The 18,965-nt window shown below is 40.2% G+C and overlaps 1 protein-coding gene across 1 annotated transcript in view; it reads left to right on the top strand.

The window, feature by feature from the left end:
• The window catches only part of LOC144770847 (putative DBH-like monooxygenase protein 2), a 125,140-nt gene that overhangs the window by 91,606 nt on the left and 14,569 nt on the right, over positions 1–18,965 (top strand). Inside the window, exons 9-12 of the mRNA XM_078655627.1 lie at positions 4,654–4,750; positions 9,108–9,167; positions 11,913–12,043; positions 14,433–14,538. Coding sequence (XP_078511753.1) covers positions 4,654–4,750; positions 9,108–9,167; positions 11,913–12,043; positions 14,433–14,538 — 394 coding nt within the window. The remainder of the gene's footprint in view (positions 1–4,653; positions 4,751–9,107; positions 9,168–11,912; positions 12,044–14,432; positions 14,539–18,965) is intronic.

The raw sequence follows: 18,965 nt of genomic DNA, 5'->3' as shown, positions 1-18,965 counted from the left end.
TTTAATACTACTCCAGACAGACCCATCCTACAGTTGAGAAGATCAATCAGATTCCCGTGTTTGACCGTATCTAAAGCCGAGGATAGGTTTAGAAGAATGAGAAGGAAAGATCCGTTCTGGTCAAGGATTTGTAGCGCATCATCGATGATGTGTGTCATGGCTGATTCAGTGCTGGGACCTGCTCTGAAGCCTGATTGATGAGTGTTAAGAAGGTCAAAGTGAGCAATATGCTTAGTCAGTTGTTGGTGTACGCATTTTTCAAGTAATTTGGCTAAGGTGGGGATATTGGTAATAGGACGGTAGTTGTTAAGATCAGTGGGGTCGGCAGTGGGTTTCTTTAGGATGGGTGAAACCTGTCCGACTTTGAGGGCGTTTGGGATGCATCCTTGATGCAGTGAAGTATTAATGATTTTGGTCCATTGCGGAAGAAGCCACGGTGTTAGGTCTTTGACAGCGTTCGCAGGAAGTGGATCGATGAGGTAGTTGGAAGGTTTCAGGACATTGAGAATCTTTCCTATGGCCTCTTCAGTGTAGTTGTGAAAGGAGGACCATGTTGCTTCATTTTTCAGATCATACTTTGAGAGGATTTTGAGTGTAGAAGCAGGAATAGAAGCGGGGTTATGCATAGGTTGTAGCGAGCACAGTAGACGATCATTTAGGAGATCAGTCTCGATGTTGATCGTCTTCTGAGTAAAGAAGGCAGAGAATTGTTCACAATTGGGTTGCGGTTGGTCTGAATTATGTAGCCGTAGAGGTGCATCTTTAGATTGAGATTTGATTAGTTCAAAAAGCTTTTTAGGGCGATTTTTAGCTTGGTCTGGTTGTTGGCTAAAGAAGTCGGCTTTGGTGCGCTTAATCTTTTTGTAATAAGCATTTCTTTTTTTCCTTAGTAGTACAAGGTGAAAAGAGGAAGGGACTGATCTCCAGTTACGTTCAAGGGCTCTGAGAGATCTTCTGTCTTCATTGAGTCGGCCACTATACCACGGTTTAGAGTCTTTAGTGGAAATTCTCTTAAGTTGAAGGGGGGCAACCTCATTCATAATAGAGGTCATGGAATTGAGGTAATGGGTGGTGAGGTCATTGACGCCTGAGATGCCAGCAGGTGGCAATAGCAGGTTGCAGGTTGCTACGGGTAATAAGTTTAGGTTGAGGCGTTTTAGGTCTCTTTTCCATACCTTTGGTTTTGTGACTTGAATTGAGTTAAATTTGACTGTTTCTTTGATGAAGAAGGTGATAGCGTGGTGGTCGGACCAGTCACAGGGTTGTATCGATTCCAGCTGAATGACGTTACTTTTGGAGATAATTCGATCCAAGGTTGATCCTTTCTTATGTGTGGGGCTATTGCAGGTTTGGGTAAGAGCAAGGGTATCGAGGAAGCTTTTGAGGCCGTTGACCACTGAGTCTTTGTTGTCATTCCAGTGGAGATTGAAATCTCCAAGGTATATTTGGGTGATTTGACGTCCATTGTTGATTGAGATCAGTTCCATGAGCTGTTCTGAGAATATAAGGTCCCCAATCCATGGGAGATCTATATGATAATGCAAAATAACTCACACGTGCACAGGCGTGGGAGATGTTTGAGATGGAGCCCGGTCAATATTGTGCAGTTGTCAAGGGACCTTCGGCCCACATTCCTGGATGAACCCCCAGTATTCCAGACACTACAGACGTTGATGGTGATGGATAAAGGCTGGAAGTTTATCTCTGATTTATATGGGGCGATCAGTGGTGACTGAGTGAATGGTGAGTTACCAATCCAAGTGAAATGGGAGGCACTGACAGGGGATCAGCTCATTTATATGGACTGGGTCTTGATCCATGAAGTGGTCAAACAAACCAGTGCTAATACACGGTTTAAATTAATACAATTTAATTATGTCCAACAACTTTATTTGACCCCAAAACTGCTTAGCAAGATCTACCCAGAGCAGTCAGGGCACTGCCCTAGGTATGGAGAGTCGGATGTGGTGTTCATGCCCTGAGCTCCTGGAGTTTTGGGCGACAGTTCTGGAGGCATTAAGAGTTGCAACAGGGTGGGTGATAGCAGGAGAGATCCGGGTGGTGTTGCTGGGACTGTTGTCTTGACCTAAAAATTAAGAACCTCAGTCGGAAGTTAGTCTTTTGGGGCTGGTACTCGCAAAGCCGCGGAAAGCCATATCATGTATGGGTCGATGTCCTCCCAGCTTGTCACAATGGGTACAGGATATGCAGGAATGGGTGACAGCTGAGGTGGTCTCTAAGCAGCAGACCAGACGCGATGAGAAACTAGAAGACGATGTACAGGCTTGGAGAGCAATGGTGGCGGAGTTGGTAGCCGGTGGAACAGACGGAGCAGACAGAGACATAGAAGGGGGGATTATACACTCAGGACATGAGGCAGACAATACTGAGGAGATGAGAGAGGCAGGGTAGCACAGTACTTTTGGAGGGGGGTAAGACGGAGTAGAGATGCTCGGTTCATTAGCGTACATCAACAGGAAGGTCACACTAAACATGGATGGGGAAGAGGGGGAGTTGTGTTTGGGAAGAGGGGGTTGAAGGGAGTTAGGGTGGCTGAAGCCTGGTGGCCATGCACCATAGCAGAGATCAGCAAGTGTGTTCAGGATAAAGGCATCACACATAAGATACATGGGGGAGATGTCTGACCTTGGATGAAGCTTAATGCTGCTATATTTGGGATTCGGCTGATTATACTTGAAGTGTGAACACTTGGCATTGTATGCACATTGATAAGGCACACGTCACTATTCATGGAGTTTGTATGTACAAAAGATCAATAAAGATATATTAAAAAAAGTTTCATCTGTAGCATAGCTTACTAAACTCTACTAAGGTGAACCCCAGTTTTCAAGATACTGTAAACAGTGGATGTATGACGTTACAACGCATACTTTTACCACGCATACCTTTACAACGCAGTATTTACAACAAATACCGTTACAACGCATAGCGCTTAGAGGTGCTGGATAGTGGTAAGTATAATTTTCTATTCCAACTCCAGTCCCCGTGGACACTAGGGAAGGTGTTGGATAGAAAATTAAACTTATTACTTACCCTAGAGCGCCCCCCAGCGCAATGCGTTGTAATGGTATGCGTGGTAATACCTGCGTTGTAATGGTAGTGCGTTGTAAAAATTTTGTTGTAAACGTTGCATACCGTAAACAGTACAACACTATTGGTAGCATCTCAGCACTCCTGGGTGACGAAGCTGAGTATGTTATCTAGACAGAGAATGCTTTGATGAATGAATTGGCTCATTTCGAGAAATATTTTAAAATGCCAAATACTAGTAAATCATTACTTATGGTCAATGATCGCTTCATTGGCTGCCTATCAATAAGCGAATACACTTCAAAATCTGCTGTCTTGTCCATAAAACCCTGAATGTTCAGAGCCCTCAGTGTCTAGCAACTAAACTAAAGAAGTATCAGCCTTCTAGGACACTTTGCTCTGCAAACAAACACCTACTAATAGTTCCGAAGGTCCGAAGAGTTAAGCATGGCAGTAATTCTTTTGCAAAATTGGCCCCTACCCTTTGGAACTCTCTACCTATACACCTACGAACCAAGATTGAGCATACAAAGTTTCTCAAGTCCCTTAAGACCTAGCTATTCTAAATCTATTTTATTCCTATCCATCGTTTGTCTGTTCCTGAGTCTTCGGCAAAGCGCTATGAGACCTCTGGGTGATATATGCGCTCTACAAGAAACAGTACATAGACATGGACAAAGACAAATATTAATATTGTATTTAACGTTTTGAATGATCACAGGTCTTCTATCTTATAGTTAAGATTTTCTTATTTACTATAGTTCTTGTTTAAAACATCACAAAGTATTCCACCATACACAGCGTTATTCCCCAGTGCCCCAACTCAAATTTGGCTGGCTCCTTCATGTATATGTGAGTAGTGGAGGCCATTTTATATTACAATCATTCTTTCTTAATAAGGTGTCGATTATTTTACTTCGGGGACCCTGGGTTGTTATGATTAGATTAAGGTAAACCACTTGTTCATTCAGAAGTTTTTCCAAATTTCTGTTACTTGTCATTCCTAACTTACAATGTTTTCTTCATTGAGCTATGCAGCATCTTCCCTTTTTTTATTAAACATTTGCAGCATGTTGATTTTTTTATTATTCAACAGCCATTTCGATATTTTTGACCAATACATTACCTAAAAAATGATAAGATGAAGGATTAGTTTCCTTCAATTTGAAAACTGAATAGGAATTTTGGAAGTAACTTTGAATTACAAGAGGGTGTAAATTCAACTATACTAGCAAATAATAATGTCACATAAACAGAAACAGCATAATGAGCCAGATGATGTCTAGTGTCCCATTAGTTTTGGAACATGCTGAGGCAAAGGGGTACCTCAAGTATTTGCACCTGATGGAAGAGATTTATAAATTCTAGACTTTTCAATGCAAAATTTTGTCCCTCTGACTTACAAAAATGTATTTCTTGCTTGAGGAAGCCTGACGACTGTTTTGAGCTTTGACTGTCTTGAACTTATGTTTTGTTTTAGTTGAAGAGAGTTTTAGCTATTATTCTTTCTGGGTGACCATAGGATTAAAACGTTCAGTCTTGTCACTCAAAGATTTTTATTAAGTGAGAACGATCTTAACAGCCTTTCTTTTTTTTTCCAAGGGATGGAAAACAGATCGGAATTATTAGCAGTGACATGTCCTATGATTTCAGCCTGCAGGAGACAAGACACCTGCCAAATACCACAACCGTCAAAATAGTAAGGACACGTTAAATATATGGACATTCATCTAGAATGAATGACTGTTGATACATAGAGTGCTATTATATCTGAGACAAGCTCCATTAAAGAATTTGTTGATACTTCTATTTTTCTTTACTATGTACCATACATATTTTCCATGTTTTAATTCAGAATGTTGAATTATTATTAAATAGGACGAATTGTGCAATATCATTTCAATATAAGGAAACACTTCTCTATGGGGCTATGGTATTTTATAAAGAATGAGTCTACTAAAAACGTGATTACGTTAATTGTTTTCAATGCTCAATAGAATAAGCTATGTTTGTGTATTTATAGACCAGTTTATATGCTAATTTACTGTCTTATTTAAACCCTTATTTTCTGAACTGATTAACGTTGAACAAATAGGCACCAATAATAGCCCCCAAGAGTGACCCCTAGCCAATGTGAACGATCCTACGAGTTATTGTAAATAGTATGTTCTTCCAGGGGTCTCTTTATTATAATGTATGCATAATCTCTATTATATTCACATTATAAAACATTGATGGACAATGTCCAATAGGCTTGACCTGAATTATTTTCAAACATTTTCACTGCAGAAAAACATATTACACATATTGTGATTTTATTAAATTGATCAATAGGGTAATAATAAATATCCAAAACCTCGGGAGCTTCACTGCATAGCACAATATTTGTAAGTTTACATTATTGCTGCAAATACCAAGTGGATGATGGTCACAAGTGCTATTTCGTAGCCTAGATTCCTGGACTATCTGCATAAATGATCCCCATGCCTTGATAGATAACCAAGTGACCATTATATCAATAGTTCTAGAGTATATTTTCTATGCATCTTCGCCAAGATTTCCCTCATTTGGCCTGGCCACACTGCATTTCCTCCCTAATCTGTTGCTGTCACTTATTATTCAACACAGCAACCAAATGGTGATAGCATCAAAGGGTATTTTCTGTCTATGCCACTCGTCCTCTTCCTCCCCTTACCTGTCCTCCAAGTTGTGCACCCTCTACTTGCAACCATGGCCATCATATGACGGTGGTCAGCAGCTGAGTGTACACCCAAATAGGGTGGAAAGGGGCATAATTCAATCTTTAGTGAATGCCCTACATCCACATTTCTCTAAATAACAACCTTAAAGTTTGTTGATATTAGTTATTTTCACAGTAAGAATTAGAACAATATAACTGTATAGGAAAAATGAAAAATTACACCTCTGATTGACTTTATGAATAGAGAAACCAATAGCTAGTATTTAGTTGTATATTTGTTGTCTCATTTTTCAGTATAAACATGATGCTAGGGTAAAAATAATAAAAGAATTTAAGTCTCGTATGGGTTTAAAAAAAGTCTCAGATACGGCTGGCAAATTCTGCATGATCATAAGTTTGGACTGCTTTTTCAGGTGCTTTTTTACTGAGACAATAGCTTCTCTTATGATAATGAAGGAGAAAACTCTTTGGTCATCTTTTAAAACATGGATACCATTCTTCAAATAATTTGGCAATTGATATATCTGACCAAGAATAGAATAAAGAGGTTGATTCAAGACACTTGCTTACAATAAGTAGACTGAGGATTCTCACATTGGATATGTGTCAGAAGTACAAACAGGATTTATTCACCTATAAACCTTTGTGGTTGCCATGTTCGAAAAGAACGCACCAAAACCTGTGCTGGGGTCATGAGGCACACAGGGATTCTGTGCCACAATCTTGGCGATTGACCCATTTCACCACTGATGACTAGGCTGTCCTGGTATGAACTCTGAAAACTGAGCAACATGTACACTCCTTTGGTAGTTCACTAGGAGAATAGTAGTGCAAACATTTCAAGGCTTATATGGGAGATTGGTCTGGGGTTAGAGACTCAAAACACAATTGCTCCCAAGCACCTCTTGCCAAGAAAATACTGTAACATGATTTATAAAAAGTACTTTATTCTACAAGCAATACAATACTACACAAACAGAATATGTGTGATACAAAAATTACTATTAACTACAGGAATTAATAGTAAGATTTGTCATTATTAGCAACTACAGAACATAGTGCACCCCAATGCTGTTATAACAGTTCTGATGATGCTGCATGTCTTTGAAACTGACAGCTGGCTCATTACCTGTGTGACTGCTGCAGAGATGGATCAGTTTTTTAGAGCACTATCTGGGCACTATCTGATTGCGGCTGATGATCACAGTTTTCTCTCCATCTGTCCCCGCCTTCTCTCAGAAAGCAGAGATTGGCATCTGTGCAGACCAGCAAGGTCCGAAGTAATCACCCTTTGGAGGGGAGTCAGGTCATGTCTTGAGCAACCAGAACAGAAGAGTTACCTTTGTGGGGACCCACCAGTCAACGGACCAGGGACTGCGAAGACGCCTCATGAGGAAATGCTAGAAGCAGGCCCATGGGACACTCGTGGAGTGTAGGCCCACAATCTTAAGTGCAAATGGTGCTCGGGGCTTGCACTACAAGTATCCCAATGCACAACTTTAAGAAAGCTCGGGAAGTTGATGCACTTGCAAATGTTCATGGTGTTCAGGAGTTCTGGTCCCATGTCTCTCGTGATGTCTACAGGTCTCAGTTTTGCTGGGATCTCGTGTCGGCCTCGGAGATGTCTGGAAGTCCATGTCCTATGTTCCGGTGGGAGCCTTGGAAATGCAGACCGGCAAGATGTTTCTTTGGTTCCTGTTTGAACGGGGGAGTTACTCCTTGACCCCAAGAGAGATTCTTCTGTCTTCTAGTCAAAATAGAATGTTGAAGGTCCAGTATATATGTTGCAGAGTTTCGTCCAGGGTAATCTAAAGTCCTAAGGACTGGCTTCCTATACTTATACTAAGTTTAGAGGTTGAACTTACTCTAGGGACCCACCTTTGGGTGGATCCAGGGAGGGGGTGGTTACACCCCTTTCCCTTTGTCCATTTTCATGCCAGAGCAGGGGCTGAGCACCCCTGCAACCGGTTTGAACTGGGATATACACAGGGACACCAAGTGTGCCCCAGCACTGTCTGAAAAACATTCACTGAATGCACCCACCCAGCCTCAATACATTAAAGCCTGTCTGGGGAGGTGGTTACACCTCCCTATGACAGGAAACCTATTGTCCAGGCCTCCCCTGCCGGAGTTTCATCCAGCAGCAGGAGGTCAGACTCGTGTCTGTGGCTGCAGCATCCATTTTGTGATTCTGGGGCTCTTTTAAACTATTACCGGTCAGGTAAGTGTGCACATGTCTTCCATGCAGCCATTCCAAAGTTAGCATTTACTGCAAGGTTATAAGAGTATATGGTCTGGCTGCATCACAGAACAACTACAGAGAATAGATTCTGAAAGCTGCAGAGGGGTCCTGCTCATGCATGGGCACCCTCTCACAACAAACCAAGCACTCTGCCTTCAGGATTGATAAGGCCTGCCATAGGAGTGACCTATAGGTTTATATGTGTCAATGATTAAGGGTAGACTGTGACTGTGTCAAAGAGCAGGTCTACCCTTTTTGATGATAATCAACCTTTTGAAACAAAGAAGGTTACAATGAGGCAGATCTAGTTGTGGTGACTCCGATTTGGAGAGATCAGATATGGTATCCAGATCTGATTGCACTTTCCTGGGATTTTTCAATCCATCTACATTATTGCCCAGGTATTCTTCAGGATCCCTTAAGGAATCCCCATCACCGAGTGCAGGTTGCAGGGAGAAAATACATTTTGAGAAGGGAAGAGGAACTTGTAAAGAGGTGTCAGGGTGAGTCATGCAATAACGAGCTAGGTGAAAAAGGAGTTCGAAGCCCAACAGGCAAAGCCGTCATGGAGTTTCAGGAAGGGGAGATAAAATTTTTCAAGGTTCTCACCAGGGGCCTAATCATAATATGTTTGTTCTTGAAGGTGCTATCAGGAGGTTAGTTTTGAGGAGGGATTATGGAATAGAGGTAAGTATAGGTCCGTCGGGAATCTTGTTCTTATGACAAATGTTCAGTTGATTATTGAAGAGATCAATCCACAGGGACACTTTGAGAGAGATAACCTTGAGAGTGGTGTTTTGATTTTCACTCTTCGGGCGTTTATAAATGGACAGAATCAGAGAGTTGACGGATATTCTTGCATCAGCCTATATTATATTTTTGCAGCATTTATTGAGAGGTTTGGAGGGTAAATAATCATGTAGGATTCTGACTTCCATACGATTCAAGTTAAGTGCACCTTATTTTGCAATGTCTACTTAGTTCTCTTTGACTATCCAAGAAGTTTGAAATGTTACAAATACCAACACAGAGAGCCCATTTGTGCAGAGCATACTGCAAAGTGTAAATATTATTGTACAAATGCAAATCAATTGTCTTTCTTTTCTCTTACAGGGTGATGAGTTGCAGGTAGAATGCTCCTACAACAGCATGAAACGTACCAATGTAACGTTTGTAAGTTAACTTTGACAATAGTGCTTTCAATCACTAGTTTGAAACTGCTTGGAAACAAAATATGCATAAATGTGTTCCTTCATCAACTGATAAAGTCCTGCTGTGCCTGCAATAAGAAAAGGAAATCAGCGTCAAGATCTTAGGCCGTGAGTCAAAACAAAAGTTAATACTAGCCCTCAATCTCTGGTGAATGCTTGAATATAACAAATATTTCCTTAATATGGAAAATTCATTTAAGGGCCCCAGAGCCTTCGTCAGTGCTACAATTGGGTCAATATACACAGTTACATTGCCTGGGTCTCTAAAAATGTTCACCTAAGCAGATTAGAGGGAAAGGGCAGCGGAAACCATGCTGCAATAAAGCACTCCCGGCTTTTCAGGCGTTGGTGTCTGGGTGGAATTCACCTTTCTATACGTTCCAGAAGTAATGCATTTATTGTTCGGCCAGCCCCACTAGCCTTACAGTAACAGGTCCCATGACAAACCTTTTCTTTATGACCATTCAATGTTCCTGTTTATTCTTTTTCTTTAGGATGAACGCTAGGGCCTAAACCTCTTTTTGTCACCCTTTCAATTTATGCTCCATCCCTTTCTTCAGAATACTTAATATCCCACACACGTTATGTAATTACACCTTCACCAAAAAATTACACTAACGTATAGTTCTACACAATAAGGTTTGTTACAATATGTTGCCACCTAGGAGAACAGATTAGGGAAATTAAGCATAGTACTCTCACACTCTAGTCAGATAGTATATGTCCAAAACTTCCCATGATTTTGTTAATCACAATATTTAATGCGTGTCCTTCCCAGCACATCAGTCTTTGACATTTGGGAACAAAGAAGATTAATAATAGGAAGAACAATATTGCCTTCTATTTGATATTCGCTTATAACTATACTCACCTGGTGAACCCATTTGGATTTTTACATCCATGAACTATCTCTGATTACATTTGGTCTGATACACTTCCATCCTTAGGGCCCAATTCACAGAACTAACTTAAGACAAAATCCTAAGCTTACTACTTTTGGTATTCACAGAAGTTAGGATTTTGTCTTAAGTTTGTCTTAAGACATAATTAAGACAGACTTAAGACAGACTTAAGTTAGGATTTTGTCTTAAGTCTGTCCTAAGTCTGTCTTAAGACAAACTTAAGACAAAATCCTAACTTCCAACTTCTGTGAATACCAAAAGTAGTAAGTTTCAGGTTTTTTCTTAAGTTAGTTCTGTGAATCGGGCCCTAAGTCAATACTTAATCAATATGGTCACTAATGCCCTATTTAGAGTTTAAAGTGTTCCATCGCTTTGCTGTTGGTCACTGCCAAGTAAACCCTGGAGGAGAGGGATGGTGCAAAAAAAAGAAATCACCGCCAAACCTGGGAAAGGACTCCCATTGTATGGGGACCATTGCTTTCACATTTATTAACAGTCTCTCGCTTTGAAAGTTTGTTTTTCCAAAAATATAAAATGTTTCAAAGGTTTGACGGTCAGCCGTCATGTTTGATGGAGCATTCCAACACACTTTCACAACATTTACAGGACCCGCTGTTGTGACAACTCAAAAATAGATGGCAGTAGGTCTGCAGGGTGGAAAGTCCTATGCCATACCAAGACACTTATTTCTTCCCGACAAGGTCTAAAACCAGGCTCCAAGGATAATGTGCACTTTGCAGAAATATGCTTTAAATTCCACACTTACAGCTAGATTCATCAAAGTCCCGTTTTGCGAATCTGTAATAGCGATTCATAAGGAATCGCTATTAAGGACTTGCAAAACAGGTTTCATGTAGGAATTACAAAAAATATTGCGATTCCTACATCTTCCTTATTTGCGATTAGCAAATTGCTATTCACAAATAAGGAAAACTCCCCATTCATTCCTATGGGCCTTTAGCCCATAGGAATGAATGGGGAGTTATTCCTTATTTGCGATTAGCAATTTGCTAATCGCAAATAAGGATGCGATTTCAAGGGTGCCAGGGGTGTCCAAAGGACACCCTGTAGCACCCCTGAAATGCAAATGTACACATGTGTTGCGCACACACATGTCCAAAGGACATGTGTGTGTGTAACATGCAACTTAGAAAAATGCACTGAAGTGCATTTTTCTACGTTTTCGCTATTTACCACAAAGTTACCATTCGTGGTAAATAGCGGCCAAAAATTGCGAATTCGCAAATTAAAATTGGTTAATGAATTGCATTTAAGGAATCTCAAATAGAGATTCCTTAAATGCAATTCCTCGCAAATATGCGATTTCGCAATAAGCAATTTTTGCATTTGGGATGATGAATCCCAAATGCAAAAATTGCACTCGCAAAGGGCCAGATTCTCAGAATCTGGCCCTTTGCGAGCCGATTTTTCTTTCATGAATCTACCTGATAGTCATCCAATGACCTTGAAATTAATTTCAAGAGGTACTAGCGAATCAGTTCTGAAAATGTTAGGAAGAGTGGGTACAGCTACATATGTGTGTCAGTGAGAGTGACAGAATATCTTTTTGGTCATGGTTTATGTCAGGCAAATAATTTAAGAGGAGTTAACAGGCTAACAGCCCTTGCAATTTTGAGACATGGAACAAGAAGCAACACTTGTCTACAACCATGCACCTACAATATTGAAGACAATATGTTATCACTTTGTGTGCAGGTAAAGAGTCTACTCACTAATGTGGCCATGCACTGTGATAGCTGTACATGACTAATCAATTTTGATGTTTTTATTTTGTTTTACTTCAGGGAGGATATAGCACAACCTCTGAGATGTGCTTTTGTTTCTTGTTATACTATCCTAGGAACATGATCGCTGAGTGCGCAAGCAACCCAGATTACGGATCACTGTCATCAACCTTTGGCTTCAATATATATAGGTATGCCTACATTCTCATTTCCTATGTGATGGAGGTAATCATTGAGTTATTCCTGTCATTTTCTCTAGACAAAAAGAATACCTTTCTTGTAGTGCATACAAGGGGTGCTGCAAATCTTTCTGTTTCAGTGTTGATTTTATCATAATTGTTTTCTCTGATTGTTCAAACTCTGCATTTGAGACATGTGCTGCTATTGGTACTAGGCACATTCAAATAAGCACAGGCAGCTTTTTCTAGGCTCAACTTCGGTCTAAGCTGCTTCTTCCCATTTGCTGCAGAACAAGAAACCTATGGATCAAGATGACGTATTCTGAAGATCGGATCCACAACCAGATTCCACAATTGCACCACTGATTTTGATACCTAATGCTACAGCTTCATTTTCAACTGTACCACCAGCAAAAGGAGAGCGAGAAACTAGTGGGCATATTATCAAGGAAGGTGTTAAAATGATCGCCAGTTTAGCGGCAGAAAAATGCCGCTAAAGCAGCGATAATGGGCTCAATAATATGCCCGGGAGGCTTCCAATCGAAGAACATGGACTTCTATTGGAATTTTCGAAAGGGCATGTTATCGAGTCCATTATCACCGCTTTAGCATTAGTTTTCTGCCGCTAAACCGGCGATAATTCTTAACGCTGTTCTTGATAATATGCCCCTTGATTCTGTAGGAGGAACATATATGGCACCTCAACTGTAGCCATGAAAGCCACTAATACTACTGCACGTTTAAGCAGATAGATTTTACTCTGTGAGGCTCTTTCTAACAATGATTACAGATTTACTCAGGGATAGACAGGATGACTTCCAGGAGACTTTCAATGAAGGCATGACAGTCTTAAACCAAATATTATTAGCCACTGCAGATTTGGCAACCTTTGTTAATGTTATGTTAATATTAATGTTAATGTTAATAAAATGTATACAGCGCACAAATACCCTCAGGCGTCTTTGCGCTAACGGACCAAATAGTGCTGTGCTCAATTATACTACTACTGGAATAACCTGGTTTTAAGCGGTTTCCTGAATTCCAGATGATGGGTAATTTTTCTAAGATATAGCGGGAGGAAGTTCCATTCTTTGATGGCATTAAATGCTAAACTCCTTCCACCCCAATTCATCTTATGGATCCTGGCCGGCTGCATAAGGTAGGCATTTGCTGGCCGCAGCGCTCTGTTTGGGGAGTACCATCTAAACAAGTTCTCTTCGAACCTTGGTCCTTCTCTATGTAGTACCTTGTGTGCAATGCAGAGAGTTTAGAATGTTATCCGCTGGTGGACTGGCAGCCAGTGGAGTTTTCTCATTTCTGCTCTTACCGATTGAAATTTTGGAATATCCAGGATCAGTCTTGCCGCCACATTTTGTACTGCCTGCAACTTCCTAAGAAGGCAGCCTGGACCTTGATGTACAAACTATTACAATAATCAAGTTTTGACAAAACTATGGTTGTCACTACTGATTTACTGCAGGATTTAGGAATAAATGGCAAAACTGTCCTAATCGTATTTATCATATAAAATGAAGACAACACTACTTTATAGACTTGGGTCTTAAAATTCAACTTTCCATCTATAATGACCCCAAGATGTTTTGCTTTGTCCACAGGTTTAGGGGGAGGTCTGAAGGTTTAAATACTACGATGGTCTCACAGAGCAGAGAGCTTAAGGGCTCCATCTTATCATAGTTGAAACTAGCTCAATAATAGCTTAAACCTCATTGACTACCACCATTACCACCAAGCTGTAGAAGCTTGTAAACATAGCTGGTTGCAGTCCTAGAATAAACACCTTAACATCAAGAATGGTGCCTGTCTGGGCCCAGTGATTGTGAACCATGTGCTAGAAGGTTGCGTCAGAGGGGTTTGCTGACATGTTTAATTGAAATATATATCTGCTCCTCAAGTTCCTCTAGTTCCTGTTGGTAAGATTGCTTTCCATTAAGAGATATTGCATTGACATTGGTCCACCAAAATGCCAGGAATTTGAAATCAAGGGATATTGACCACAGTAATGGCTTCTTGTGCCACTGTTGTTGTAGAATGTGCTATCTTGTTTGCAGTTGAGGTGCTTCTAGTAATGAAAAAATATAGAATCCAAACATCATTCATTCCTATAGGCGTGTTTACTTTGTCTTACTTCTGCTGCCTTCACAAACCAGCACCACAGATAGCCAGGGCAGTTCCAGGGGGAATCAAATCAAAAGCGTGGAAAAGAAGATTCTTTTAATGGCTGCCCATATCTTCATGATGTGTTATTTGTCTTTATTAGAAGAGTCTCTCTAACTCTAATTTATGTGGGCATCATCATTGTGGGGGAGGACGATAAATACTAAACGAAATTGTGTGTCACAATCTCCACATCCAAACTGTCCTCTCCTTAACTTTTTTTAAGCAACCCTGCTGCATTGAACATGGTATCGTGGACACCTGAAAATATTTCGCTGGTACAAAAGGTCACCACAGAATCAACTCAGAATATTGTGGTGCTACATTTTAATGTAAGTTTTTCAATTTTCATTTCAGGAATGAGAGAGTTTTTAAGATGTCTTTGAGGGATAGCAATACTGGGACCTGGAGAAATATGCAGAATGCTAGAGCATTTCAAATGTGCACAACTCTTCAGGTTGAGTAATATGGCATGGACACAATCACATTTTCCATTGATGCACTTTAATGAGGAGGATAAAGCAACCATACTACTGCCTCATAATCTGTGGTATCAATGTAAGGCCTCTTTAATGTGGAAATACCAGGATTTCCACAAGCTAGATTGGACTCATCATCTAGGATGCACCCTGTGGTGTGGAACACCTGCCAGCACGCGGGACCCCTAAATGGGAACACCGGTGTGATATCTCTTACAGGCACTGTCAATGTTCAGACATGCAACCTGTGCAATTGAAGCTAGTCTCACATTCTATGCAGAGATGATGTTTCTTTTCCAACCATCATATTTCATGCTTCTTCAGAATGAAAGTACAAGTGTTGCCCTTGTTTCCCTCCTAGATATTTTGATAATAATAACTTTTGCTAAAATTAGGTATCTTATGGAAATCTATCTTGAGGGTGCCTTGGGATATCTCCTAAAAATGCAAACAGGTTACCAATTGCCATAATTTGCCTTGTTTCTAGCTGAGAGGTAAAACCCTAAAAACAAATTGGGAGTCATTGCACCAGAACTTTGCCCAACGACACTATACAGCAAGGGAACATTTGTTTATAAGTTTCAGGCTATCATAGGGTACACCAACACAAAACACCATATTGAATGTTAAAAAAATGATGGAGAGCACCTCCTGAATCCTGAACAGTATACATGTGGGGCTGCTGGTTTTATGTTGCATTTTACAAATTATGCAGAAATTAGTAGACAGGTTCTGTGATTAAATGGTATTAATACCATACGTTATGCTACATTATTTTTGGACAATTATTGGGGGTATTTATACAACATGCCTCATAACAAAAACAATTGCAGCAAATCTTGCAGAGATTAATTCCCACACAATTAATAAATTGCCACTGACCACATAGTCAAAGGTTTGTGTAAAGTATATACAATGTTGACCAAATCTTACTTCAAAATGTATTGCAGTAAATACACTGCTGCTTTTGTGAGCATTTTTACCCCTCCCATGTTGGTGACGAATCCCAGCCGTCACCTCCCGCGGTGGGAGTGTGCTGATGACGGCTGGGGTTCGTCACGGCCCGCCCTGTTCGTTTGTTTACAGCACAGGGGAAAGATCGCAGCCGCAGCGAAGGGGTTAAATCCTTGCTCGCTCTCCCTCTCTCTCTCTTGCTCTCTCTTTCTCTCTCTCTTTCTCTCTCTTTCTTTCTCTCAATATTTCATAACAAAAGAACATAAAAAATGTAAAGAGATTTACACTTACAATTTTGTTTACATATTTAGTAACTTTTTTACATGATTGCCTCTTCGAGAGATCTGCGATGTAAATATGAAGCACAATATTTGTATGACTGAACCGTCATTTTGGGTTTGGGGTTCAAAGGTTGGGGAGAGAGTCTACTACCTGCAAATTCGGTGCATATAAATACATCTGTCTTCTTCCGACCGCTATAGCTGAGCTGGTTGTAAGAACAGGGTTGAAGTATGTACAAAAATTGTTTAAAATTTTTATTTATATCACAAAATCATTCTCCTTAAAAGCAGCTTATAATCAGATTGATGGTATTAGGTTTACTTAGGAAGTACAAATTGAGATTAGAAAAGTAGTGACGCATGGTGCTGAGACAGGGTCAGGGGTCACCCTTTTGCATTTGTGAATTTTGAAAAAAGGTTTAGAGGGCTATTGGTTGATTTATGTGTATTTGAGAAAATAACATAGACAGGATTAAAGATTGACTCACAAGATTGGTCTTATCTCGATAAATAATGCATAAAAGTATGATCGACCGACTTTGCCTGAAGCTTAATCACTTTCCAGAGAGATGTGATCTTTATCACCAAAGTCGGTGTTTATTTTAGAATGCTCATGCCACATCTGTGCATGGTCTGATAGAAACAGTTTTGATTGTACAGCATGAGGATCTTCGAGAAAGCTGGTGTCCTGACTAAAGGAAGTACGGACAACAGGGGGATGTTATATGTAGTGTAATGATTCATAAGTGATCTCTTATCAAACAATGCTGAAGATATTACTTTGCAAGGAGTCACAAATGTAGTGCAACCACCTCTCTCTTGCATGATAGGGAATATTTACAATGTGAAAGACACTACATGCAGAACTTCCTTACTTTTCTATCATAGGAAGAATTTCTTACATATTGTATGACTGCCATTAACATTTCTATGTATTTCGGAGGAAAGCTTAGGTGTCCAAGAAGGAGGACCTCAGGGCCCAAACAGTCAGGCTGAGAGAGAGCTCAAGTTGTGGAAGAATGGTATTCCCCGGTTTCTGAATAGCATGTACAGTATGCTAGGAAGTCTTATAAAATGTGACAGAAAGCATCACAGGCCAGGATACCACATCTGCCTGGCTCCAATTAAAATGTCCTATGAGAATGATCATGGATGCAAAAGTCCAGAACATCTTCAACAGAAAGGACGGGAGGCATATAATGATGCCCCTAAGAATCATATTCTTCCAAGGCACCAGAAAGAGATGATCAGAGGCATAGTGTTTTGTTTTTGCAGAAAGTAGACCATCAAGAGATTCAGTCAAGATTTTAAAGATTTTGCAAACTATCTAGATTCAGCTCTTGATTGTTCTCCTTAAACTAATTTTCTTCCTCGTTGCATAAGCCTGAGAGATGATAGATTGCACGGAGAACACTGTGTCTTATCTCTCTCCCTAAAACCTTTTGGTCTTACCTAGAAAAAGTTATCTACCTTGTTCCCTTCTGCTCCACCTAAACCGATGGATTTGTGTCCCAGAAGCTCTTAAAGCACCATGTGAAGCACCAACCTGATACCAGTGAGAATCAGTATGATGAAACAGTAAAAGATCCCAATGTGCATCAACGATTTTTAGCATTTGAACTCTGTTTTGCTGCCTAAACGTTAAGGGAAGCTTCCCTAAATACTGTATCTTGAATTTACAGTAACTCCATGAAGAAAATATTCATTGTGTTTCTAAGGTCCATCCAACAGCCTAAAATATGAAACGCTTTAGACCACATTACAATTCTGTTTTCACATTTCATCAACGTCTGTGCCCACTGGAGTTCACCACATTCTTCCAAATGCTTATATGCAAATGGAAGATTGTGATCAAGGAGGTGTAACACAACATCAGGCTTAATAGAGATGCAATTATTCTTGCCAAAGGGAGTTGCTCGAATCTGATGCCTTTGGTCCCTCTCTGAAACATAAGCCTTTCAAAGGAAAGTCATTAACAGAGTAATCTTTCCAAAAGACTGCATCTCAGTCTGAGACATCAAAGTCAAATGCTACCACCCCAAGACATCTATAATGTAATTGACTAGAGGTCATTCATCCACATCTGGAAACATGTATATACCTTGTAACTGAAGACACACTGCTGCCACCTCATAGTAATCTGTAAATACACAGATTGTCTATATCATTCTGAAAGCTAGAAACATTAATTGAAAAAAAACCTGTCCCACCACAAAGTGCAGATATGGTCAGATACACTGTCTGACAGGAATGTGCATTTTGGTATAAGCAAACAGTTCTGGTAGATGGTTACTGAGATCAATATGGCAGTCCTTAGTTATTCTCTCAGTCTTGATTTGGTGAGAAACCTTAGATGTAGAATTGGTCTATTACTTCATAATACTGTTTTCCAGTATTCTTCATGTTCTTGCAATTGATGGAGTGTCACAGCTGTCTCTCCTCTCTATTTGCCTGGTAAGTAACATCTGCCATGGGATTGAACACCAGATGGCCCACTGAGCAACATGGTACCCTGTGTGTTATTTCCACAGAAAACAAATAAACTCCAGATCACAACCTTCAACATTCAAGAGCATTTAATATAATTTTCTCGGTCGGTATGATTATCTTGAACCCGCCTTCCACCAGGGTGCCATGCAGCTGGGGTCATTGGGACCCGATATTTGCATCCCTGTTGTCATTCTATTGAAAGTTGAATGTCATAGTAGTTTCTTCTCTGAGTGTTTCTCACATATGGGGAAAGAAATCCATATGCCTACGGACAGCACTGTCTTGATTGCTTGTTCTCATTTGATTCATTTCTTCAGCTGTACACAGACATGAAAAGGTAGTATCGGAAAGATATGTTTCTTTCTGTTGCCCATCTGAGCCTCAGACCATATTTCTGATTACCTCAAACAAGAGTAACTCTGAACTACCACTGCAAGAGCACCTCTAGCCTCTTGTCATTAAATAAGCATTGAATACAATATTCCATAATATCCAATCTATTTCTTTCTAGTCTGCTCAGAAAACAGTTGTCAGTAGTCCTTCATGGACATTCAC

Source organism: Lissotriton helveticus, chromosome 7, assembly GCF_964261635.1.
Source record: "Lissotriton helveticus chromosome 7, aLisHel1.1, whole genome shotgun sequence".
Lineage (NCBI taxonomy): Eukaryota > Metazoa > Chordata > Amphibia > Caudata > Salamandridae > Lissotriton > Lissotriton helveticus.
Note: the sequence above shows the minus strand (reverse complement) of the source record. Positions and strands in the feature narration are given on the sequence as shown.